We start from the raw sequence: 26,977 nt of genomic DNA on the forward strand, positions 1-26,977 counted from the left end.
ATATTAGCTAACAGGCGATATGTGGGCTTCAAACTTTGCTTGAGTCCATTGAATTTGATGGGTGCACCATCCAAAGTGAACTAAGCTGCCCAATGAGTAGCATTTCCATTGGGTAAATCTGCGCATTTTGTCAAACCCTTGGTGGGCAACTCGAATGATTCATCGAAGAATGGCTGATTGAATTCAATTCTTCGCTCCTGGATAATACAAGTAATGCTTCCATGATTGATTTGTGCGGAAGTGAAAAATTCCTTGACCAGCTTGTAGTTGATGGTTGAAAAATGACCAAGAAATTTTCGGAGTCCTGAAGCTTCCGGCATACGAAATATCTCTGATATTTTTGGGTTGTTGATAGAGTAAATCTCCTCAAAGTTAATACCTAAACATGTCTTCGGGATTGATATCTTTGTGTTGTTCTAAAATTCAGAGACACGTGAAATAGCACGATTAGGTGGTATGAATAAAAACGAGAGAGAAATCACAATATAGTTAGCACAAACTATACTTACGACAATATGAGTGTTTGCAAATATATATGTTTGTGTGAGATAAAAGAAATATCATGACAAAAGAAATTTTGAAATTTGAAATTTGAATTCAAATATTGAAATTTTTTCTTTTAAAATTTAATTTGAGCGGTCGATATATTAAAATCATAAAAATGAATAATGATAGTTAACACGAAATCCAATGTCTGTTCAATTCTGATGACAAAGAGAATAAGGAGGTTTTTGGGATAAGTCGTCAAATCCCATAATGATGAGTTGCAACTTTAGACCGATATAAGACAAACAGTTGAGATGTAGGACTGCTGACCCTTTATCTTCTTGAAACTTCCTATAAATACACGTCTGAAACAAAGTTAGTGTTTTCAATTACTCGCATAAGATAAAAAATTGGCTCATTTAGATATGCTAACTGAGTTCAATGCTGCTATGACACAGTCTCGAAGGAGAGACTTTGAGGAACGAGTTGCTGCAAAGGATTGCGCAGAGTGGGAGTGTGAGACCCCGATTCTAATCATCTAATCAAGAGTTAGTCCTATCGATAATCAATCAAAGGCCAAAAGATAAGACATTAAATAAATAACAAAAAAAAAAATTATTTTTTCTGATGAACAATGCTGCGCTCGATCCTATAAAAGTCCAGGATCGAGCGCACCATATTTTGAAACTCTCTGCCGAGAAAATAATATGTGCCGCGCTCGATCCGGCAAAAAGCCAGTATCGAGCGCACCATTTTGTGAAAGTCTCTGCCTCAAATAAAAAGGGGCCGTGCTCGATCCCATGAACTCGTGCGATCGAGCGCATGGTCTTCCCAGAAAATCTGAAAATTCAGAACATGCACTTCTATTCCAGTCATCAATTCAACTCAATCTAGATGCTCATAATTCATAAACAACAACATGCAACTATGCTTAAACATCATTCAACATACATGGTAGTTCTAGAGTTATACATTTCTTCGGCGAAGAGAACATGCATCGGTTCTAGGTTCGACATAAATACAACCTAAAACAAAAGACTAGATTGACATGCTCTTCCGTTCTAAACCGAAGTCTCACTTCTAATCTTCGATCTCAATCTATCCTTGTCGTCTCTGACTCGGTCCTGCCCCACCTGTTGCCATGCACACATACAAAAACAAGAAAACAGCCGGATAATCCGGTGATAATACAATTTCCAGTAAAAAAGACAACATGCTATATCAAATAAATATATCAAACATGATATGCATCAATTCACCTCGTATATCAACTTCAGATATAATTCAAGTACTGAATTAAAATGATATGCATGTCTTTAATACTTCTGGATTATCAGACTCAGATAATCAAATGGAATTCTTCTTTCTTTCTTTCTTCTGTTTGGGATCCCGAGGTTAAAATATCCAACAATCACACCGACTACCCTCTCGAGGTGGACGAGGCATATTTTAATCCTCTAGACTCTGGAGCATTATAGAGAGTTATTTCCGCACAAGTAGTAATTTGCCTACAAGGCCACTCAACTATAATCACCAGAACGTCTAATTCAAAATGAATAATCAATCGGCTCAATATGAATGCATATGTCATCTCATGCATTCAAATATCATTTCAATCATCGATTCAATTGAGAATTCTATCATGATTTCATTCATCAATTCAAATAATCATTCAATCATGATTTCAAATAAACATTCAATCATGATTTCAAATAAGCATTCAATCATGCAAGTATGTGATTTATTCGGAACACTCGAATCAAGTCCTATTCGAGTTAATCATTCCATTCAAATCTAAGTCGCCTTTTACCTTATTCACTTCGAAGGTACTTCAATCTGAAAATCAATAATAAGGATAATAATCAATATCCAATCAATTCATTCAAAACTCAATCAAACTTCTTCGATTGATAAATAAAAAAATCGTTGATGTACCGACTTCAATCTTCCAAACTGACCAAAGCTGCTATCTCACAACTCTGTTGACTTCACTTCAATCTATCAGAAGAAGTCATAAGGATCAATATCGACATCAAAAGCTCAATCAAACTCGATACGATCAAAACATCGAAACGATATCCAAAACTCAAACTGACGGCATAGCGGCTATAAACTGATCAAACCGGAAATGCAGACAACAATTAAACAATCCAAAATACTCATAATCATCTCAATATCATCAAAACAATTCAAATCCTTCAAATCTAAAAGCTCCATTTTTGAAATTTCACAACAAAAATCATATCAATTCCAATCGTCGTTATTTCTTCGAACCGCCTTAGATATACTATCACAGATAACTCATAATCATCCTCTCCGAATATAAATCAATTCTAACAACGTCCAAAAATTCAAACTTCTCAGAATTAAGATATACTTACTTCCAAACGGAGCACTCGTCGCTGTGATCGTAGATATCCAGTCAGAAATCAATTCTATCGGACGTATCGATCAAAAATGGAAATCCCAAAGCTTGGGAAAAGAAATGGGGCGGTTTCCATGGTGGGAGGCGAGATGGAGGAAGGGGATGAAGTGAATAATGAGTCAAATACATGCTTAAATATCTAATAAATCCATTTATTACGTTTTAGTCCCTAAAAATTCCAAAAATTGCATTCTAGTCCCTGATCATAATCGAATCGGCCCTCGACTTCTAAAATCTCTGATTATCTCAAATAAAGTTCATTAAGATAATTTTGGGGCGTTACAATTCTCCCCCTCTAAGAATCGATTTCTTCCTCGAAATCAAACATGATTCTATCACAAGGTCGAGGCTTGAATCAAGGACTGCAATAAGAATTTACATCTCAGAACTAATTCCAGAATCTGCTTCCAATCTAACTCTGAATCGTTCGTCTCAATCATTTCGGCATCTCAACAAAAAGAGAATGTCAGAAGCTCTAGTTGATTAATTCATCAACACTCCGTCCGTCTATCAAAATTCAACTCATCCTCGTCAGAAAATCCTTCTAATTTCAGTCACAATTCGAATCTTCTTTCGTTCTAACTCCTGTGACACAGAAAGTTCATATCAAAAGGAAGGAGATCTTCATCTCTCCTCGTACAACTTCTAGAAAGTTCTTTCAATAATCATCTGATCGCTATCGTTGTACGAAGTTTCCATTAAAAAAAATCAAGAATTCTGCCAACTAGTGCTAAGTCGAGCACTACAACTCATGGTTATTCCTCTAAAGTTCGATTCAACTGATCTGGCTGTACGTCGTTCTGAGGGTATCGAATCGAAAATAGTTGAATCAACAATAAAAAGTCTCTTATATGTCTATGCCGAAAGAACAATTACATCAAGGATCTCTGTCTAGACTGACAGACTTCGGCAATTCATGACATCTGAAAACCTCTGACCAGATATCAATCCTCTGTTCTTCATAAAAAATCATTCTGTACAGAAAACTGAAACGGATTCTATCAATCAATCAATCAAAATCAGACAGTAGATGAAATAAGAATAATTCCAAAATCTCAATAAGAAGAAATCCAAGCACTGAAAGATCATCAGCACTGAAAATTAGAATACACGAGAGCGGATAATCAGAAATTCCATCATCAGATAATAAGATCAAAGAAATTCATTCGGTCCAATCAGAATTCAAACATTGAATTTAGCAAACAACTGATCGGCGTACAATTCTGAAAATATTGAAGAAAGCTCTGTACGATCAGTACAATTCTCATAACCAGAAAACAAGAAATTCTTCAATAACAATTCCTAATTTCAACTAATACTTCTGAGAGATTCGGTCAACAGAAAATTCTTCAACAATATAGGATTATTCTTCAAATCAAATGGCCTGTCAAAAGTTAAAAACGGTCATACCTCAATTCGGAAACGATTTTGAGAAAGTTCTCTTCACGAACTTCCTAAAGATAAAATTCGGATCCTCATTCAGTGTCAAACTTGTTCTGACAATCAGGACCAATCTAGAAGTTCATTCCGAACAACTTCAGTCGTTCAATAAACACTGGCACATCAACCAGTTCAGGTTACAATCCAATACATCAACGGTAAAGCTTCGAGAGTTCGTTCATACTATTCTGTAACAACAGTCATTCAACAAAATAAATCAAGAATTCTTAGAATCGAGAATTCTTAACGGAATATTCCATTACTCGATCAACGATACTCAGATGACATCTCATCTCGGACTCAAAAAGTAGCCTTGCTACAAAAATCATCGAATAGTGATCCCAATTCCATTTTGAATCAGAATAGACTGTACAACAGAAATTTGGATTGTTCTCTCTCTGACTGCTGACAGTTCAAAATATCAGAAGCCATACTTCGAACTTCATGCTTCCTCATCCTCTATTCGATCTGATTCCTCAATTCATCAAACATCTTCCGATCATCTGGAAGAACTCTGAATAAACTTCAAAGTGCCAATCTCCTGATACTCTATCTCAAACCGAAACATCTGGCACAACAAAAGTTATTCGCTAATAAGGCATCAATATAAACCTGAAACTCAGATTATACTCAGATCTGATCTATCTTCACCGGATTCTGAAAGGTCGAATCAGATTCCAAAGAGTTCTCAATCTTCTCAATCAACTCTAGTTCGAAGTCGAATGAAGGAATCAAGATAAATGTTCCATCTGTTCCAGACTCTATCAGAAGTGCAGCAATCACCTATCAAAGAGGACAACTGAAGTAGATAAAATAAGATCAGATCATTCAGCCTAAAATCTTAGCTATTACAATCAGTTCTCTGGATAACAATAGAATTCGCAGTTAGATTAATCATCCTCTATAACTCTCTTTCCCAACTCATAATCAGTTCGGACTGCGACAATCAAAACTTCTATCTTCCAAGATTATAAAAAGATGCTAGATCTTCCAAGCAAGAAGATCTCTGTGAGACTCAAATCGGAAACTAACATTGCATCTCGAGCGTCTTCAACTTCTTCGATGCTCAAGATAACAAGGAGTTCTTCTGAACAAGAATAAGTCTCAACTCTCAATAAGAAGGAGTACAAAGCACCGAAAGGTCATCAATACCGAAGAAATCAATAATACTGAGGTGCTGGTCAATATCTCCTTCAATTCAATAAGAACTGGTCTCAAAGTTATAAACTAAACAGAAGAACATAATCTTCTGAGTAATCGTCTTCTTAACAATAAGAATTCTTCAAAGGATTCGCGATAGAATTCGCTAAATCCAAAAATCTTCAAATTCAGATAAGGACGTCGATCCAGATCAATTCATAACAGCTCTAGTCTTGAGGTATTCAATAAAATTCCATTATTCCTAGATAAAAGATCGAGGAAAATACAACTCGGTCTCACAAGATTCAGACGTCAAAATAATAGCATAATTGATCGACATGAAAATCTGCGAACAATACTTAAAGAATCTGAAAGATCAATACAGCTCTTTGAAGGATAAGAGATTCATCGATAAGAATACTCAAGAACTCATCTACAAATCTCTGGAAGATTCGGTTCAAAGGACTCATAAACATTGTAGATGCAATTCCAATTCAATCTGTACGATTAAAATTCAAATCGGTCGTACCTCATTCCGAATTCAATCTCTGAAACCTCTTCCCTTCAGATTATCAGTCGATGATGTCTGATCTAAAAATTAATGCTGAACTCATCCTCTCGACTCGGAGGCAAATCTGGAATCTCAACTAGAACAACATCAGCAAACTTAACATCTCTGTTAAATCAACCAACACGGGCTGATTGAAGACATCATCTACATACATCAAACATTCCTCCGTACCTTTCTGTAACAAACGGTAATCAACAAACAATAAGAAAGGAATTCTTAATTCAGAAATTCTTACCGAAGGAAATCCATTTGTCTATCGTCTCGGATCTGAATCTGGCAACTGTCTGAAATCAACTTCGGTTGCCCTGCTTCGTCATCGTCATGAGCAATTAGAGTCTATGAATCCTCGATAAGAGCAAGTACTAAAGTCTGTTGCATAAACTCGGATTAAAAAACTCCACAACACGACCAAACCTTGTTCCCTAAGGCTTTTTTCTTCGATAACCTCCAACTTTTTACAATGCCTTGCAGTTGGTACCCAATTAACCGAATCCATCGTTCGTCGGTGAAGTCTAGAGAATCAAACAACTGATCGATCTCTTCTAATCAGCTTTCACACCCAAACTCATTCTCAGAACTCCTTAGAGTTGAAGGGTTAAAAGACTGAAATCTCATCAGTAATTCTCCCATCAGTTTGGAGTGACATCCATCAGTTCAGTCACAGAACAATTCTGTACAATCGAGTTCGCTACTAGTTGAATCATGTTCAAAACTTGCCGAGTAGAAAATCTTATTCAAGAGGATTAGGACACAACATCTCAAATACATCTATCCGGTGTCCAACAACCTCAGCTCGACATACTCATTCGATCTCAAGAGTAACCAATGTAACCAGTAACCCAAAACAGTTTGTATCTCAATTAATTCATGCTTTAAAATTTAAATCACATATCCAAGTAGTTCAAATAATTCTCAATCATAAAGCATACTCGCATATTCTTCAATCATAGAATTAATCAATCACATGCGAGAAATTAAATTCAAGCGGACTCGATCTACCCCGCTCACTTCTAGAAATAAAATCCAGAAACTTATTTCTCTGATACCACTTAATGTGAGACCCCGATTCTAATCATCTAATCAAGAGTTAGTCCTATCGATAATCAATCAAAGGCCAAAAGATAAGACATTAAATAAATAACAAAAAAAAATTTATTTTTCTGATGAACAGTGCTGCGCTCGATCCTATAAAAGTGCAGGATCGAGCGCACCATATTTTGAAACTCTCTGCCGAGAAAATAATATGTGCCGCGCTCGATCCGACAAAAAGCCAGGATCGAGCGAACCATTTTGTGCAAGTCTCTGCCTCAAATAAAAAGGGGCCGCGCTCGATCCCACGAACTCGTGCGATCAAGCGCATGGTCTGCCCAGAAAATCTGAAAATTTAGAACATGCACTTCTATTCCAATCATCAATTCAACTCAATCTAGATGCTCATAATTCATAAACAACAACATGCAACCATGCTTAAACATCATTCAACATACATGGTAGTTCTAGAGTTATACATTTCTTCGGCGAAGAGAACATGCATCGGTTCTAGGTTCGACACAAATACAACCTAAAACAAAAGACTAGATTGACATGCTCTTCCGTTCTAAACCGAAGTCTCACTTCTAATCTTCGATCTCAATCTATCCTTGTCATCTCTGACTCGGTCCTGCCCCACCTGTTTCCATGCACACATACAAAAACAAGACAACAGTCGGATAATCTGGTGAGAATACAATTCCCAGTACAAGAGACAACATGCTATATCAAATAAACATATCAAACATGATATGCATCAATTCACCTCGTATATCAACTTCAGATATAATTCAAGTAATTCATTCAAGTACTGAATTAAAATTATATTCATGTCTTTAAAACTTCTGGATTATCAGACTCAGATAATCAAATGGAATTCTTCTTTCTTTCTTTCTTCTGTTTGGGATCCCGAGGTTAAAATATCCAACAATCACACCGACTACCCTCTCGAGGTGGACGAGGCATATTTTAATCCTCTAGACTCCGGAGCATTATAGAGAGTTATTTCCGCACATGTAGTAATTTGCCTACAAGGCCACTCAACTATAATCACCAGAACGTCTAATTCAAAATGAATAATCAATCGGCTCAATATGAATGCATATGTCATCTCATGCCTTCAAATATCATTTCAATCATCGATTCAATTGAGAATTCTATCATGATTTCATTCATCAATTCAAATAATCATTCAATCATGATTTCAAATAAACATTCAATCATGATTTCAAATAAGCATTCAATCATGCAAGTATGTGATTTATTCGGAACACTCGAATCAAGTCCTATTCGAGTTAATCATTCCATTCAAATCTAAGTCGCCTTTTACCTTATTCACTTCGAAGGTACTTCAATCTGAAAATCAATAATAAGGATAATAATCAATATCCAATCAATTCATTCAAAACTCAATCAAACTTATTCGATTGATAAATAAGAAAATCGATGTTGTACCGACTTCAATCTTCCAAACTGACCAAAGCTGCTATCTCGCAACTCTATTGACTTCACTTCAATCTATCAGAAGAAGTCATAAGGATCAATATCGACATCAAAAGCTCAATCAAACTCGATACGATCAAAACATCGAAACGATATCCAAAACTCAAACTGACGGCATAACGGCTATAAACTGATCAAACCGGAAACATAGACAACAATTCAATTATCCAAAATACTCATAATCATCTCAATATCATCAAAACAATTCAAATCCTTCAAATCTAAAAGCTCCATTTTCGAAATTTCACAACAAAAATCATATCAATTCCAATCGTCGTTATTTCTTCGAACCGCCTTAGATATACTATCACAGATATCTCATAATCATCCTCTCCGAATATAAATCAATTCTAACAATGTCCAAAAATTCAAACTTCTCAGAATTAAGATATACTTACTTCCAAACGGAGCACTCGTCGCTGTGATCATAGATATCCAGTCAGAAATCAATTCTATCGGACGGATCGATCGAAAATGGAAATCCCAAAGCTTGGGAAAAGAAATGGGGCGGTTTCCTTGGTGGGAGGTGAGATGGAGGAAGGGGATGAAGTGAATAATGAGTCAAATACATGCTTAAATATCTAATAAATCCATTTATTGCATTTTAGTCCCTGAAAATTCCAAAAATTGCATTCTAGTCCCTGATCATAATCGAATCGGCCCTCGACTTCTAAAATCCGTGATTATCTCAAATAAAGTCCATTAAGTTAATTTTGGGGTGTTACAGGGAGGCTGTTGAATGATTGCGTCTTCATTTGTCTGGAGATGTGCTACCGACATCTGTTGGAACGAGTTGCTGCAAAGGTTTGCGCAGACTGCGAGACTGTTGAACGATTGCGTCTTCATCTATCTGGAGATGTGCTACCGACATCTGCTGAAGCTGTCTGTCTCTTTACGGCTTTAAAGCAAAGATATAAGGATTTGTTGTGGGCAACTCAGCGAGACATTTTCAGCTCTGAGGGAACCCTTTTACTGTTGCTCTACACAGAGCGTCATGAGTTGAAGAGAATCTAGGAAGATGATATAGGTTTTTATCGGTCTCCGACAGTAAAACTTTCTACGTTTGTTCGATCGTGGCGGTGGGCAGTAGACAGAGAGATACATAAGGTTGAACTAGCCTTTGATGCCTTGTTGTAAAAGATGATAGTTAATCCTTCCTGTAATAAAGATGTTAGCTATCTTGGAAATTTTAAGTGAACATCTAAAGAATTACTAATTTTTGTACTTTATTTGCTAATCGGTTTGATTTCAACTATTCATAGAACTCATCAGTTAATGTGAATGAAGAAACTAGACATTTTGAACAATTTATCTATTTAGAACATATTAACAAAAAAGTTTTGTAAAATAAAATATCCGATCTTTTGTTTCTAGTGAATTTTCATTTTCTATCAAGCACGAAATTCCATAGAATATCAACAAATAGATATTGATGTGACATAAATGAAGGTAATGATAAGACAAAATATTAGAGTTAATTTTGTAAGACTCAACGACTGTGTTGTAATAAATGTGCAACGGTTACTGATTGGACATGATGCTGACCCTTGAGTTCTCAGGCTTTATTATGTTCCGTCTAATCTGCCTATAAATAACACACGAAGGTTAGTGTAAAAATGGGAACAGATATATTAGAGGATAATAAACATATGGAGTTTCAAGTCTTTGAATTTCAAAAGAAATATTATCAAGATAAAGTACTTGCACGGGTGATAAAAATATATGATCAGGTGCAAGCACTTGGTCATCATATGTCATCTAGTCCTTCTTTATTTTCAGTTGAGAAGGCCTTAAGGTTTTCTGCTAGAGTTCGTCGGTTCAGGTGAATGTTGGGAACTCAATCCAATCGAGATATATTCAAACCATCGGGTTGCCTTATTTTGATGATGTATATTGAGAAGATGAGCTTAGAGCAATTTTATTTCTTTGATGATCAACACGATGCAACCAGTCCTTTCAATGTGACAAATTGGATGCTTGAATGGAGTGATGCTGTAGACAGAGAAATAGAGAAGACAACTATCTTGCGGCTCCGAGATTGAAATATATCAGTTGTAAGCAATGCTATTAGTTAAGAGCACGTAAGGTAATTTTGATTTAAAAAAATATTAATGTAATATTTTGAAAATTACTATTGATAAGTAGCTCATTGCAGCTTTTTATTAAATGCGTGAAGCACAGATACCAAGAATGATAAACTTATCAGAGTCTCTGTGTTGAGATCTGTTTAGATAAGTTAGCATTGATACTGTGTATAGGTGACTGTTTACATGAATGAACATTCACCTTCTTTGTCTCTCACCTATAAATAATTCAACAAGCAACAAAATAAATCATTTCAAGCAAAATGTCAAATTCAAATATTAATATGAATAATTTGGAGTGCGAGATCAAGAAAAATAGATATAGAGACAGGGTGATTGTAAGAGGAATGCGAATATGGTCTTTCTTGGAGACAATTTTCCACAACATTCCTCGGGGTTTAGCTGTCATGGAACCACGTTATGCTGAGGGATTAAATCGATGCAAGCTTCTTTTGCGAACACAGAACACTCGTGATGTGCTCAAACCTGCTACAGTGAGACTTTTGATGGTTTTAACAGAGAGAGATGAGATGCAGAACATTTTATTTGAGGATGATGTCTGCAATGTCCAGGACTTACTCACTCTATGGATGATTGAATGGAGTCGTGAAATGAAAATCAAAATAGCTGCAGCTCGTGCAGCATATCAGCATATAGCTGCAGCTCGTGTAGCATATCAGCATTCTTAAACATATGTATTCATCTTGTGTGTATGTGTTCAATGTTTTGAACATCTTTATGAAATCATGCAGTATTCCCCCTAAATTTGTGCTAATTTTAATTTAAATCTATTAATCCAAGTATATTGCGAAAATTAGAAAACTTAGCGTCCGGTAATGGTTTGGTGAAGATTCCGGCTGCCTGCTGATCAGTAGATATATAGATCATCTGAATCTCTTTCTTCAACACATGTTCTCTTATAAAGTGATGTCGTACATCGATATGTTTGGTCCTTGAATGCATTACTGGATTCTGAGTGATTGCAATAGCAATTGTGTTGTCACAAAATATGGGAGCCTCATTTGATTGCACTCCATAGTCTCGAAGCTGTTGTTGTGTCCATAATATTTGTGCACAACAGCTGCCAGCTGCTAGGTACTCAGCTTCGGCAGTTGAGGTAGCAATCGATGTTTTCTTCTTGCTGAACCATGAGATTAGTCTATCTCCCAGAAATTGACAAGATCCACTTGAACTTTTTTGATCAATTTTTCATCCTGCATAGTCTGCATCTGAATAGACAACTAGGTTAAATTTTGATTCTTTGGAGTACCAAAGACCCACATTAGGAGTACCCTTAAGATATTTGATTATTCGTTTGTCAGCAATATAGTGAGACTTTTTTGTTGATGCTTGAAATCTTGCACATAAGCATACTGCAAACATAATATCAGGCATACTTGCAGTTAGGTATAATAGTGAACCGACAAGTCCTAGATACATTGTTACCTCTACTGGTGCTCCTGCTTCATCTTTGTAAAGTTTTATGGAAGCACTCATAGGAGTAGACATTGTTGAACAATTTTCCATGCCAACTTTTTAATAAGTTCTTTGGTGTATTTGGCTTGATTGATGAATTTATCATTCTTAAGTTGTTTCACTTGTAATCCAAGGAAGAAATTCAACTCGCCCATCATGCTCATTTCAAACTGTTCCTGCATAAGCTTAGATAATTTTTCGCATAATTGAGGATTAGTTGAGCCAAATATAATGTCATCCACATAGATTTGAACAAGCAAAATATGATCTCCTTTGGTAAATTTAAAGAAAGTCTTATCGACTGTTCCAATAACAAAGTCATGATTTAGCAGAAATCTTGATAATGTATCATACCAAGCACTTGGTTCTTGATTCAAGCCATAAAGTGTTTTTTTAAGTTTAAAAACATGATCAAGAGTTGGTGAATTGACAAAACCTGGTGGTTTTTCAACATAGACTTCTTCTTGGAGAATCCATTTAGGAAGGCTGACTTCACATCCATTTGATAGACTTTAAAGTTCTTGTAGGCAGCATATTGACCGGCTAAATCGGTGTGATTAAAAATCAACTGGCAAGCGTACCAGGTCAAATTATAGATAGTGAATAAAATTTGAATGTCGAACCCACAGGGACTGTATAATTATGACTACCAGAATATATTTATTTCTACTTAATCTAGACTAATCAAAAATAGTGATTTCAGATTTTAAACTAATAATTAAAAATTGCAATTAATATTAAATTAAATAAAATGCAGCTGGAAAATTTGGATTAATTTAAATATGGGAAAAGCTCGATCAAGGACTCACGTAGGTACCAGACAATTCATATAACAAGCAGGCGATCTAAGACATCAGATTTAATCTTAATTCACGGAAATTTTCCTAATTTGTTCGAAGGACTATTTCTAGAACAATCAAACCTATTCAAATATTGATGAACTAATCTTTCGTCATTCTAATCAAATTTGGATGCATGAATAACTGTGAAAATTCAGTAAACACCTAAACCGCATAATGAAACCGAATTCTATTTCTAGTCAGTTTTACACTATGTTGATTATCGAAGTGATCAAAATCGAAACATCCTCTATCGAATTGGAATCAATTAACATGCAAGCAAATAACTGGCCAGGAAATTCACAAGACAAATATAAATTCGATAAACAATAAAATCAAATCAAGTCCTAAAATCTCAAATAAACAAACGAGTTTTATATATAAATTGTCTGGCCCAATCACGTGGACTTGATCAAATAAAAACTACTACTCACTAATAAACACGATTTAAATAAACCAAGTCTAAAATCATAAAATAAAAAATACTAGAATAGAAGAAAATCTGAAGAATTATTCCCAGCCGCCGTCAGCTTCGCGCGTACTCAAAAAGACAAAAAGTTTTCAAAAAGATCATAAAATTTCTATTTATATGGTCCGCGCCAATTAGAATCCTCGTTGACCTATAATTCATGAACAGTGCACAGTCTCGAACACGAGCGCGTGCATGGCATGCTCGCGCGCGCGCACCTTAATAAAACAGCGGCTCGTGAACGCCTCGCACACGCGCGAGGAAGAAGCTCGCGCGCGCGCGGCTTCCCTTAAACTTTCTGTCCATTCCTTCTGCGCGTGCGAGGCATAGGAGCTCGGCCGCGTGCGCCTTGGCTCAAATGATTCTGGAGATTGCTTCTGCGCATGCGCGAGGAGTAGACCTCGCGCGCGCGTGCCTTTTCCGCAAAGATAGTTCCAAAAATCTTCATTATCTACAAAATCCAACCAAGAGAGTATAATGCATGCAAATAAAATAAAATACTAACAAAACTAACAAAAATAAAATAAATGAATGCGCAATAAATATAAAATAACACCAAAAATAATGCATACTAAACACACTTATCACATATGCAAGAAATATTCTAATATCTTCAAGTCTTGCTACTCGAGCAAATGACTCATCGAAATCAATACCTTCTTCTTGTCTAAAGCCTTGAGCAACCACTCTAGCTTTGTTTCTTATCACAGTGCCATGCTCATTCAATTTATTGTGAAATACCCATCTGGCACCTATGATGTTCTGATTATCCTGTCGAGGAACTAGATTCCAGACTTTGTTTCTTTTAAACTGATTTAGTTCCTCCTGCATTGCTTCAATCCAGCTAGCATCTTGTAAGACTTCATCAAATTGTTTAGGTTCTAGCTGTGATATGAATGCTGCATGCAATAATTCATTACTCATTTGATTCATAGTACGTAATGGAGCAATATGATCACCGATAACCAACCCAGGTGGATGATCTTTACTCCACCGGAGACATGGTCCAAGGGGATTTGTATCCTGATTTCTTGGAGTATCATCCTCATATCTGACCGTATTGTCTGGTTCAATGATTTCTTCTACAATAATTGGTTCTTCATGATCTTGACCGACTTGGTTTTTAGTTGACTGGGTAGTTAAGAACTCTGAATCAGCTCTTCTGATGGGAGGCTCATCGTTATCACTTTCATCATTTAGTACGGTTGTTTCTAACCTATTTTCTAGATCTTTAATACTTTCTTGAGATTGATCTGTACATTCAGTAGCTTCATCAAAGATAACATGAATGTTTTCCTCTATTGTCAGTGACTTATTGTTGAATACTCTATAAGCTCGACTGACTGAGGAATAGCCAATGCATATGCCTTCATCTGCCTTTGCATCGAAGGCTGTTAAGTGATGTTTTCCATTTTCATGGATAAAACACTTGCAACCAAATATTTTGAAATATGAAACATCGGGTTTTGTGCCATTCCAGATCTCATATGGTGTTTTGTTGTGTCTCTTGTTAATTATAGATCTGTTTTGAGTATAACATGTTGTGTTAATTGCCTCTGCCCAAAGTCTTTGAGAGACGTTAGAATCAGCAATTATAGTTCTAGCTGCTTCTTTGAGAGTACGATTTCTTCTTTCAGCAATACCATTTTGCTGTGGGGTCCGAGTAGCAGATAACTAATGCTTTATTCCCTAGTCATCTAGATAGGATCCGAGGGTTTTGTTTAAAAATTCAGTGCCTCTATCACTCCTGATCCGATCTATCCCAGTACGTTTCTCATTTTGAAAATGTTTTATAATTTTTATCAAGTGAGTAGTTGTTTGATCTTTTGAGGACAAAAAGATTACCCAGGTAAATCAAGAGTAATAGTCCACAATAACTAGAGTATATCTCATTTCCCCTAAGCTTCTGACTGATGTAGGACCGAATATATCCATGTGCAACAACTCTAAGAATTTGTAAGAAGACATACACCTTTTTGTTTTAAAGGTTGCTCTCACTTGTTTGCCCTGCTGACAAGCTGAACAAACTTTATTCTTTTTGAAATCCCCTTTGGGCAAGCCTAGAGCCGATTAATGTTTGCTCAGATTTTTAATGGACTTAAAATTTAAATGATTTAGCCTCTTATGTCATAACAAGTGCTTATTATTTTGAGCAACAAAACATGTAGGAACTGATGGTTGATCACTTTGCCAATTTATCCTATATGTGTTTTGTTCTCTTAATCCGGTTAGCATAACTTCACCTTTACTATATTTGATTGTGCATGAATGTTTGTGAAATTCAACAGTATGACCATTATCACATAATTGACTAATTATAATCAAGTTTTAGCATAGATTATCAACAAGTAATACATCATTAATAATAATGTTACCATGAGTAATCTTACTCTTACCCACGGTCTTACCCTTTGAGTTATCACCAAAAATTATTTTAGGTCCTTTGTATTGTATGATTTCAGATAATAATTCTTTATTTCCAGTCATGTGCCTGGAGCATCCACTGTCTAGATACCAGGTTGTCTTTTCTACTATATTGTTTCTCCCAACTGATTTCACTAATAGTACCTGCAAAAATAAAATATGAATATGGTACCCTTATCTATTTGGGTCTTAACTGGATTAGTCCTTTCGGGACCCACACCTGAATTACCCTAATGGGTTTACCCTAATGGGTTTACCCATGTGTGCATCCAAAAAGTGAATCGGTCGAGATGCCTGATGTGCGCTTGTGTGTGGTCTAGATATTACTGTGTGCTGTTTGAATTTGTGATCTTTGTTGTTTAGTCTGTATCGCTTTTGAACAGGCATGCACTTGAAGTATCGGTTCTGTTTCACCTGAAGATTCCTGTACTTAGATTGACTTGGTTCAAACTTCGACTGTTTAAACTTAGATTGGTTTACCTTTCTTTGTTCATTTAGTCTAGGTTTGACTCATGTTTTTCCTTTCCCTGGATTCCGAGGTTCCACATATCCCAGCCCTCTATGCTTAGCCTTGTTCTCATAACGTATTGGTTGTTTATCATTGATATTAGGCTCATTGTGTTCATATATCGTACTAGATCGAACAAATATTATATCATTAGGATTGTTCTTACTAGAATACGATTGAGAACTTTCCTCAGTAAAAATGCAATCATTTGAACCATATCCAAGACCTGTTTTGTCACCCGCCTGTTTCTGGTTCTCATGTATCTTACCTAATGAGGTAGAATCATTATTCCAAGAGTTGATTGTTTTAAGCAACTTTTGATTTTCATTCAAAGTAGCTTGGAATATACGTTTCATGTCATCATTCTCAGCTGCTAGCAGGTTTAGCTTCGTTTTAGACTGTCAAGTTCATTTCGCTATAAACATTAGATTCTCTCGACTTATCAATAAGACTTGCTTTTTCTGATTTCACTTCCTTGAATGATACAAAAAGCTTCTGATTATCTATGACCATGTAATTAAGTTCTTGAAGAAGGTCCTCATGTGTACAGAAGAATTAAAGTCAAATACCTCAGTATCGTCATCTCCATTTTGAGAGTTGGCCATAAGACATTGGACTTGTTCCTCCTCACTTTCTTTGGATGAGCTATCTGAATAGATGACTCAGATTCAGTTTCTGCCCACTTGCTCTTTCCTTCGTCTGCAACTAGTACTCTTTGATCTTTCTTCTTTTTGAACATCCTTCTTCCTTCTTTTCCTTTCTTTTTCTTTTCATAATGCTATTTCTTTTCATCGTTCTTAGGCTTAGTGCAATCTGCAATAAAGTGGCCTTTCTTGCCACAGTTAAATCACGAGGACCATCGTCTGTATGGTCTTGTTTGTAGTAAGGTTTATTAAACTTTTTTTATTTTTACGCATAAAATTACCAAATTTCTTAATGAAGAGAGACATTGCTTCACTACTCATTTGTTCAGCTGTCTTCTTTGCTGAAGCTTCCTCAGTCGGATGAGGTAACACAGTTGAGGTTAGTCCTTTGGTAGGATTAGAATCAAATGTTTCTTCTTCAGTTCGTATTCCGAGTTCAAACTCGTAGGCTTTGAGATCAGCAAACAAATCATGAAGTTATAGTTTTCTTAAATCCTTTGATTCCCTTATGGCTATAGTCTTGACATCCCACTCTCTGGGCAGTGCACACATAACCTTCAAAGCAATTTCATGATTAGTGTATATTTTACCGAGAGATATAAGTTCACAAATAATGTTACTAAATCTTTCGTCAAACTCAGCCATGGCTTCTCCTGGTTTCATCTTGGCATTATCAAACTTATGAATGGCTACTGTGAGTTTGTTCTCCTTGGTTTGGTCATTGCCTTTGCACAGTTGAGTGAGTTTCTCCCAGATTTCTTTAGCAGTAGAACACGTCTTGATTTTGATAAACATGTTTTTTCCCAATGTTTTGTATAAAATATATTTGGCAACGTTGTCAAAATTTGCTTTCGTTTTGTCCTCGGTGCTCCATTATGCTCTGGGTTTTTCAACCATCTGTGGTTCTCCTTCTGAAATGGCTATAGTTGTATTGACATTGAGAATCTTCAGTGGGCCATCAGTGATAACATACCACATAACATCATCTTGAGCAGAAAGGCGTGTCTTCATACGTATTTTCCAATCATCATAATCTTATTTAGAAAATATAGGAATTTTATTTAGAGAAGTCATGATGAGTAAATATTAGCAGCTAAGAAAGAACCCTCTCTGATACCACATGATGGGGATCGATAGTGTCTGTAGAGTGGGGTGAATACACACTCTAATAATTTTATGCTTTAGCACGATAATATTAAGCAAATGTTAATTCACTTAACCGATTTTTCTCAACTTCCTAGATAAATAAGAGCTACTAAAGTAGTGCGGAAAATGGCTCTCACCAAGCTAGGTGACAATAGTGAAAATATAATGTGATGCAGTAGTGTAAATGTGCACAGAATTATTTATGGATGTTCGGAGCTCAATCTCCTACGTCACCCCTTCTTCCTCATGGGAAAGATACACTAGAATACTTTGGCTATTACAACGTCTTGTAATACAACCGATCCAAGTTAGGACTTATCACTGCCTAAAATGGAACTCATAGATTTACACTGATAAGATTCTAAGTTTTTATCAAACTTCTTCTGTTGATGATGATGAATGGCTAAACTCTTGAAAGCTTAGTATCTCAAATCCTTGGATCAGTCGATATTCTTCAAACGACAGCTTGGATTTGAGTAACCCTTGAGTAGATCTCTAAGAAGATCAGATATGCTTCTGTTTTTGCAGAGGGTTGAGTGAGCAGTAGAGTATTGAATACAATTTCGAGTGCTCAGATGCTTTGATTTTTTGATGGCCGTATCTTCTCTCTTTGCTTGGCTCTGGTATATATTGATCTTAATCTTCAACGCCTTTATCCCTTTATGTCAACGGTAAGAAACATCCTTTCAAACAGATGTATGTCAGATAATATATCTCGTTTTGTGGAGTAGGACTGAGATCTATTTATCTTCAAATATCTGTACTCGAAGCTCTTTTAATGTCCATTCAATGTGTCTTCATAATAAAATCTATTAATGATCTTTTGAGCTTTGTCAGACGGCTCCTTAAATGCTCTATCCTTTTTGCATTTAAGTTGTCTTGTCAAGGATCCGTTACTAGGTATTTGTGACTTTATGAAGTCGGTAGAGATCCTTGAGACTTGTATTAAAGTTGGCACTTAATCTGATTGCTGAGGTCGGTTGAAGACTTGAGGGCCAGCTGATATACATTATGTACTCGGCTGATGTGTGAGAGTCGTTTGATGTTCAAGAGTTCCGTTGATGTCTGTAACTAGTTGATGACTTCAAATCGGTTGATATCTTCCGGTAGACGTATTTCCTGTTTTACATGCAAATGGTGGCGATACTATAACAATGATATATTGTTTTGTTATCACCAAAATTTAAGATTCAACATAGCATTTAAGAAACTCCTATGTTTCTAATTTCAAATAAGTTCCTAAATTTAAAATTTCTATCGAACAACTAGCATCCCAATCCAACTTCGTATTTACAAAAGAAGCCAAATGGATTGTACATAAAAATTTCAACAAAGTTAATAATTTCCAACTTTCAGCCCTTTCAACAAAATATGAAAAGTAGAGTGGTTAAAAGAAAACTACCAAGAAACAATAAGAGGAAATAAAGGGTCCAAATTTGATCATCCATTATAAATAAAGTAAATAATTCTCCTATCATGTATTCAAAATTCAGTAAATTTCAATTAAAACAATAATTTTACCTCAACATGGTTCATAGGAATGTCGTCCTGCCCTTGCACCAAAATATGAAACGAAAAATGGTTAAAATATAAATACTATGAGAACATAAGAAGAAATTAATGGCCAAAGTTGATTATCTATCATAAATAATTTCATTCATGGTTGTATGAAGTATTGAAAATTTATTACATTTCAAATACATCTTAAGTTAATACAACGAAATTCGAAATGACTAGATAAATTTTATTGATTGATATATAACAAGAAATTTATGTTCAAGTCATTTTTCAATTTCCATTTGTATTGTGCGGAAGGCCTATAAAATTTCAAGTGCGAAAAAGTCCCCATTTATTTTGACTATATGGTAAGTTATATTTAATACCCATTTTCAATTGCATAGCATTTAAGAAACTCATATGTTTCCAATTTTAAATAAGTTCCTAAATTTAAAATTTTTATCGAACAACTAGCGTCCCAATCCAACTTATTATTTACAAAAGGAGCCAAATGGATTGTACATAAAATTTTCAACAAAGTTTCAAATAATTTCCAACTTTCAGCCCTTTCAACAAAATATGAAAAGCACAGTGGTTAAAAGAAATTACCAAGAAACTGTAAGAGGAAATAAAAGATCCGAACTTGATCATCCATTATAAATAAAGTAAATAATGCTCCTATCATGTATTCAAAATTCAGTAAATTTCAAACAAAACAATAATTTTACCTCAGCAACGTTCACAGGAATGTCGTTCTGCCCTTGCACCGAAATATGAAACTTAAAATGGTTAAAATATAAATATATGAGAACTTAAGAAGAAATGAAGGGCAAAAATTGGTTATCTATCATACATAAATTCATTCATGGTTGTATGAAGTATTGAAAATTCAGTACATTTCAAATACATCTTAAGTTAATACAATGAAATTCGAAATTACTAGATAAATTTTGTTGATTGATATAATAACACAAAAGTTCAATTCATTTTCCATTTGTATTGTGTGGAAGACCTATAAAATTTCAAGTGCGAAAAATTTCCCATTTACTAAGACTATAAGGTAAGTGTATATTGTAAGTTATCTTAAAATACTCATTTTCAATTGCATAGCATTTAAGAAACTCATATGTTTCAAATTTCAAATAATTTTCTAAATTTAAAATTTTTATCGAACAACTAGCGTCCCAATCCAACTTCTAATTTACAAAAGGAGCCAAATGGGTTGTACATAAAATATTCAACAAAGTTTCAAATAATTTCCAAATTTCAGCCCTTTAAACAAAATATGAAAAGTAAAGTGGTTAAAAGGAAATTACCAAGAAACTGTAAGAGGAAATAAAAGGTCCACACTTGATCATCCATTATAAATAAAGTAAATAATGCTCCTGTCATGTATTCAAAATTCAGTAAATTTCAATTAAAACAATAATTTTACCTCAGCTTGGTTCACAGGAATGTCGTTGCACCAAAATATGAAACGAAAAATGGTTAGCATATAAATACTATGAGAACTTAAAAAGAAATGAAGGGCCAAAATTGGTTATCTATCATAAATAAATTCATTCATTGTTGTATGAAGTATTGAAAATTCAGTACATTTCAATTACATCTTAAGTTAATACAATGACATTCGAAATTACTAAATAAATTTTGTTGATTTATATAATAACAAGAAAGTTCCAATCATTTTCCAATTTTCATTTGTATTGTGTGGAAGTCCTATAAAATTAGTATTTCGAAAAATTCTTCATTTACTAAGACTATAAGGTGAGTGTATATTGTAAGTTATCTTGAAATACCCATTTTCAACTGCATAGCATTTAAAAAACTCCAAAGTTTCCAATTTCAAATAAGTTCCTGAATTTAAAATTTTTATCGAACAACTAGTGTCCCAACCCAACTTCGTATTTACAAAAGGAGCCAAACGGATTGTACATAAAAATTTCAACGAAGTTTCAAATATTTTTAAATTTTTGCTCTTTCAAAAAAATATGAAAAGTATAGTGGTAAAAAGAAAATTACCAAGAAAATGTAAGAGGAAATAAAGGGCCCAAACTTGATATTCTATTATAAATAAAGTAAATAATGCTCCTATCATGTAGTCAAAATTCAGAAAAAATTTCAATTAAAACAATAATTTTATCTTAGCATAGTTCGCAGGAATGTCGTCCTTCCCTTGAAGAATATGAAGATTTATGGATGTCATCTATTTTCAATAAATCTTTCATGAGATCAAAGAGATGTATTGAAAAGTGTGAATTGGATTTATTGAAAAAGAAAATTCCAAGAGAAACAGTTAAAACTAATATCATGCATTTAAGAGAACAATAGCAAGATAAGGAAAAAAAATTTATCATTGAAAGATCATTCTTTACAATGTATAATTCCAACTCCACATCTATTTTTCAAAAATATATTCTGGTGGCCAGTTCACCTGTGGAAGTATCTTGAAAATCAGGAGAGAGGGACAATTTTATAGAGTTTGAAGCTCTTTCATATGTGTCAGGAGAAAAACATTTTTTTGGTCTAAAGATGTTTTCAAATCTAGAAAAATCATGTCTTAGCTTAAATTTTGCTTCAATTCTTGTCAGCCTTCCCGCTATATCCGAAGAATAAGACGTGACTCGGTGAACCTGTAACATTCTTAATTTTGCCCTAAGAGACAAAATTTTCTCAGCAATAATTGATTTACATTCTTTGATAATATCGTCCATGATAAACTTGCTATGAATTTGCTAATGACAATCAGAGTTGTACACACTTTGTCTATTTACAGACTGATTAAAAGTATATGAAGAGTTATATTGATACTTATAATATAACTTCAGATATCGAAAAGACACAATAAACTTTGAAATACATGAAATGTAAGAGGTCTCAAGAAAAAAAATCTGAAGTCATTGCATATCACATTAAGGGCGAATTACTTGAAAATTTGAAGTAAAGCTTCTGATATTCAAAGACTGAATAAAGAACGTCTCAGTTTAGTCAAAAACCAAAAAAATGGAAATTGTTGTGATAAAGTTTTGGTATTTGACAAAACATGAACAGATATTTCGAAGCAGTCGAGATGCAAGCAGCCCAGTCAGACATTATATTGATACAATTTGAGAACGATTCACATATCTAGTCCAAATATTAAGACTGCTGAGGAAACGAATTATTCAAGACATATTTCGAATATAAAGATCGTTGCAAGATCCAGACAATTTTAATGAAGAACGAGCAACATCATTAAACTCCTCATAAAGACTTATTGAAGATCTATAGGCAAAGAGACATGCATTTATGACGAAGATGAACGTTGCAAAGATGCATATATAAATTAGAGAGAAAGCTTCAGAATAGAGAGAGAGAAGAAACACAAGAAGAATATTATCAAGCTATCTCTTCGAGCACTTACAATTGGCATATCTCATCTGCTCATCAAGCCCACATATACTCACTATTCATCTGATCTATGAGGATCATCAAGGGCCAAAATCATCTCTCAACTGCCTATTTGTTTAAATGGAGTTAATCTATTGTTTGAGTCTACGGATTCATTCATTACTATATTTTGGTGTTAGGAAAAGGAGTCTTAACTTGGTTGTGTTCTAGGAGTTTCGATCTAGGTAAAGGATAAGTCCTACGATTGGAGTGGGTTGTATACATGACGTTGTATAAGCCAAAATATTCTAGTGAATCCTTCCTTCGTGGAAGAAGGGGTGACGTAGGAGTTGTCTCCAAACATCCATAAACATCTCTGTGTTATTTATATTTCTATCAAAACATTTTCATTATTGTTCGATCTATTATTTGACTTCTTTCCGCACAAAAACTTGTTGGTCAATTAACATTGATACGCGAGAAAGAATAGAGTTAGTTTTTTAACAACAATTGTTCTCATATAAGAAGTTTGTCAAGAGAACTGCTCACAAAAGTTGCGTAGGAGCCATCCAATTCTATCCTAACACTTGTGATGAGTATGTTTTTAAGTTTCGCAATAAGCTCTGTTAGGTTTAATAAATTTTATATTAAGCTAATGACATGCTTATGATTGTTAGTTTAGAAGGTGATGCAGGTGGGTCACTATACTTCTCCTAACAAAAATGGTTATCTTTCAGTTCAAAACTTCCATGGTTATGATTCACTTTAGGAACTCCTCCGCTCCCCTCCTCCGCTCCTCAATCATCCTCTTCTCCCTTATGTCTCAATCTCATTTAGGCCTCAATTCCGTCTCCATCCTCTCTTCTTCACTTTCTCATAATTTTTTCCTCCAATATTGCCCCTGATCAAAACACAAGCTCTCAGATGTGAATAAACCCCTTTAAAATTTTGTAAAAGCAAAGCTCAAAAGTGCTTCATAGAAGCAATCCCAAACACTACCAAAAAATCTCAGTGTTTTATTAAACAACGCGAAAGTTTTTCAAGGTTGTAACTAGTGGGAGGGCTGATATTTTGTTGAGATGCATGTTTCCCAACATGGGTTTTGTTAATGTGACAGGACCATGGAATGAGTGGGTGGTGGATTACGAAGATGAGAAATATAATCATAATGTTCACTGCTACAAAAGATTAACATGTTCCAAAGATTATTTTGCCTTCCTTTTTTTCTACAGTAGTTCAAACCTAAACCTATGACAGATGAGCTCTTTTTAAATCTACTCATCAAAGAGATAGAAGAGTATTTGGGTTGATTTTCTGACTTTAGGGGAGAATTAAGGTATTAGCTAGATTCTTTTTGAGCATATCTCTTTCTCCGATCATTTTGGATGTTTTTCTTTGAGTAATGACCATTTTCGATTTTAATGTTGATGTTTTTATCATGGAGGAGAGAAATATTTATGTTTGATGTTATGTTAATTATTATAATGATTAATTATGTCGATCAATTTTTTGCTGCAATTTTGTGTATCAAAACAAAGCTGATGAGTTTATTAACAAAATGATAATGTGTCGTTGGAAATCTATCTGATGCATCGTCTTACAAGATCTCGTATGTGTTTGATATATTAATATTCTTTATCAGTGTTATCACTCGAAAATTTTGAATTTTCCGGTTATTGGTTTTGTTGCTTTGCCTATATATTTGGAACGACTTCTAAAGTAGCATATTGATACTACAAAAAAAAAAGCTATCGGATAGGTTTATGACCTGTACAAGCGATTTTCCACTGCTCCTAAAAATATTACAACGGTTTGTCGAATGCAATTATTGCCCACCGTTTCTAGGATCAATTAAAGTTTCAGATAAAAGCAGTGATAAATTTTATATTAACCGCTCTGAAAAGTTGGTTTTCCCCCTTTGAACATCTGTTGTCAAATACAAAAATTCTTAAATTCATAATATGCCTCAAAAATATTTTTGCGCTTGCGCCTCTCACCTCAGATGCAGACACGAAAGGGGATTTAGGCACTGGTTTTGAGTGAGAACGCGTCCAGGAAGAAGAGAAGGAGTTGATTCTCAAAAGATCGCGTCCAGTTAAGTCTTTGTTTATCTTAGAAACTGTGAAATTTGTGACTATTTGAGTAAAAGGGGCTTAGGGACATTCAAACCCTCAACTTATATTCATTTACACCAATTATTTGCAACTACCATTTTGATCGGCAGATTGAAGCGAAGGAGAGAGGACAAGAAGTAGACGTGATTGGAGCAAACATATCTGCAACAACTTCTTTAGCTACAATCTCACTTGTAAGCTTTTTATAAGAACATTAGAATTGCTTTCTGTGTACTTGTTTTGTTCAAAGAAAAGAATTATTATGATTTTAGAATTGTGCCGGATTAGAAAAGTTTGATATGCTATTTACTATGTGATGGAGGATGAAGTGAATCATACATTAGACAAGTCATCAACCAACCCCCCCACCCCAAAAAAAAAAAATCAGACCTCCGCCTCTGCCCTTCCTTATGTCTTGTTGGAAGCCCATTTTTATTCCCTCAGGTCCACTGGGAAGGTGCACATGGAAGAGACAGTGAGCCACCATGATAATATTGATGCTGCACGTCAAAATTTTAATTTATGTTGTTGAAACAATATTGGATTTATTCAGTACTTTTGGGTTTATGCGTGGGCTCATTGGTTTTTTTGTCGTATGCTTGTATAAATGCTAGGTATGGGGCAACTATGGTGTTTTTGGCATTCTTTGTGGTATTATTATGGTATCTCTTGCTGTATCTATAGAGAACAGAATTCTAATCAAGTTGTTAAGTGTCCGTCAAGGAAAAAAATTTCATAATGCTATGTAGGAGTTGCCTAATTGTTTAAAGTTGCGATTTTAGATATGTCTTAGCTTTTTTTTGGGGGGGGGGGGGGGTGTGGGGGTGACCTTTCTAATAAATTTTTAAAGTTTCAGTCTTTAAACTATTTTTTATTCATAAAATATTGATTGGAGGATGGGATACTTGCATATCTAATTCATATATAGAGACATGATCCTGTTGATACAATCCAATAAAGTGAGTTTCAACTGGAGATTTGAATAATTTTTGCTTGGATTGTTATGTTTCCAATTTCCATGAAAGCCAACACCAAGATACTTGTTATGATGAATACCAAGAATCAGATTTTTTTCCCTCAATATGAATAAGTAATGTATTGTCTCTAGCATCGCTCTGTTGTGTAGTTGTCAAAGTTCTTTTACTTGTTGTTGCATGTGAATGAATGCTGTGTTATTGTGGTTCACTTGCCCCTTCTGCGTAAACTTTCCTCAAGTGAGCCTTTTGCTGAAAACACTATGGTTGGTTAGTGTAAGAACCGAGCCTTTTGCTGAAAACCATCATGTCTTTGCTCTTAATAACAACTATAAATGTGAGTTCTTAAACTTTTTTAGGCAAAAAAAGTACTCTTTTCACTTTGCTCTATGAAATCCCATTTATTCTTTGTTGTAATGTTTTTTTTTTCATTTTTATGATAGTTCGAACAAGGGAATGGACAACGTTTCGAGTTATTTTGGCTATGCATATGTATGAAGAATATCGAGCTCGTTGAAGAATTTATAAGTTGTTGAAATTTTCTCGTGTTTCCGTTCCTAAAACTATTGTTTGAAATTTGTATTATGAAGGTCTTTTGAATTATTATTTTTATTGTTCCAACATATTTTATCAATATTTTTTTTATTAATGTAAGTTATTAAATTTTGATTTTATTGTAGAGATATTGCACGAAAAATATTTTTTTATGTTATTAATAGGGTGAATTGGCCTTAAATCCCCAAACCCAAACTTAGATTTGGGTTCAGTCCCCATGTCAGCCCAGCTCATTGTCTAGTCTCTGACCCAAGACATTTATGTGTTTAAGGTCCCTAATTGAA

At 34.7% G+C, this 26,977-nt stretch overlaps 1 protein-coding gene across 1 annotated transcript; it reads right to left on the bottom strand.

The window, feature by feature from the left end:
- Window positions 1-12,171: 12,171 nt before the first annotated feature.
- LOC140877811 (uncharacterized) lies at window positions 12,172-16,147 on the bottom strand. Its single transcript, XM_073281393.1, has 5 exons — window positions 16,144-16,147; window positions 15,978-16,030; window positions 15,017-15,112; window positions 14,119-14,890; window positions 12,172-12,455 (listed from the first exon to the last, which is right to left on the bottom strand). The coding sequence occupies exons 1-5, from the start codon at window positions 16,145-16,147 to the stop codon at window positions 12,172-12,174; spliced, it is 1,209 nt and encodes a 402-aa protein (XP_073137494.1).
- Window positions 16,148-26,977: the final 10,830 nt, after the last annotated feature.

Source organism: Henckelia pumila, chromosome 2 (assembly GCF_033568475.1).
Source record: "Henckelia pumila isolate YLH828 chromosome 2, ASM3356847v2, whole genome shotgun sequence".
NCBI lineage: Eukaryota > Viridiplantae > Streptophyta > Magnoliopsida > Lamiales > Gesneriaceae > Henckelia > Henckelia pumila.

What these genes read in the sequence shown, in the direction of transcription:
- LOC140877811 (XM_073281393.1), bottom strand. An exon ending in ATAGTAGAAAAGACAACCTG is followed by an intron (nt 15,113 to 15,977) that starts GTATCTAGACAG and finishes CGGACCCCACAG; the next exon opens with CAAAATGGTATTGCTGAAAG. An exon ending in AGGCTTTAGACAAGAAGAAG is followed by an intron (nt 12,456 to 14,118) that starts GTATTGATTTCG and finishes TTATTGGAACAG; the next exon opens with TCGATAAGACTTTCTTTAAA.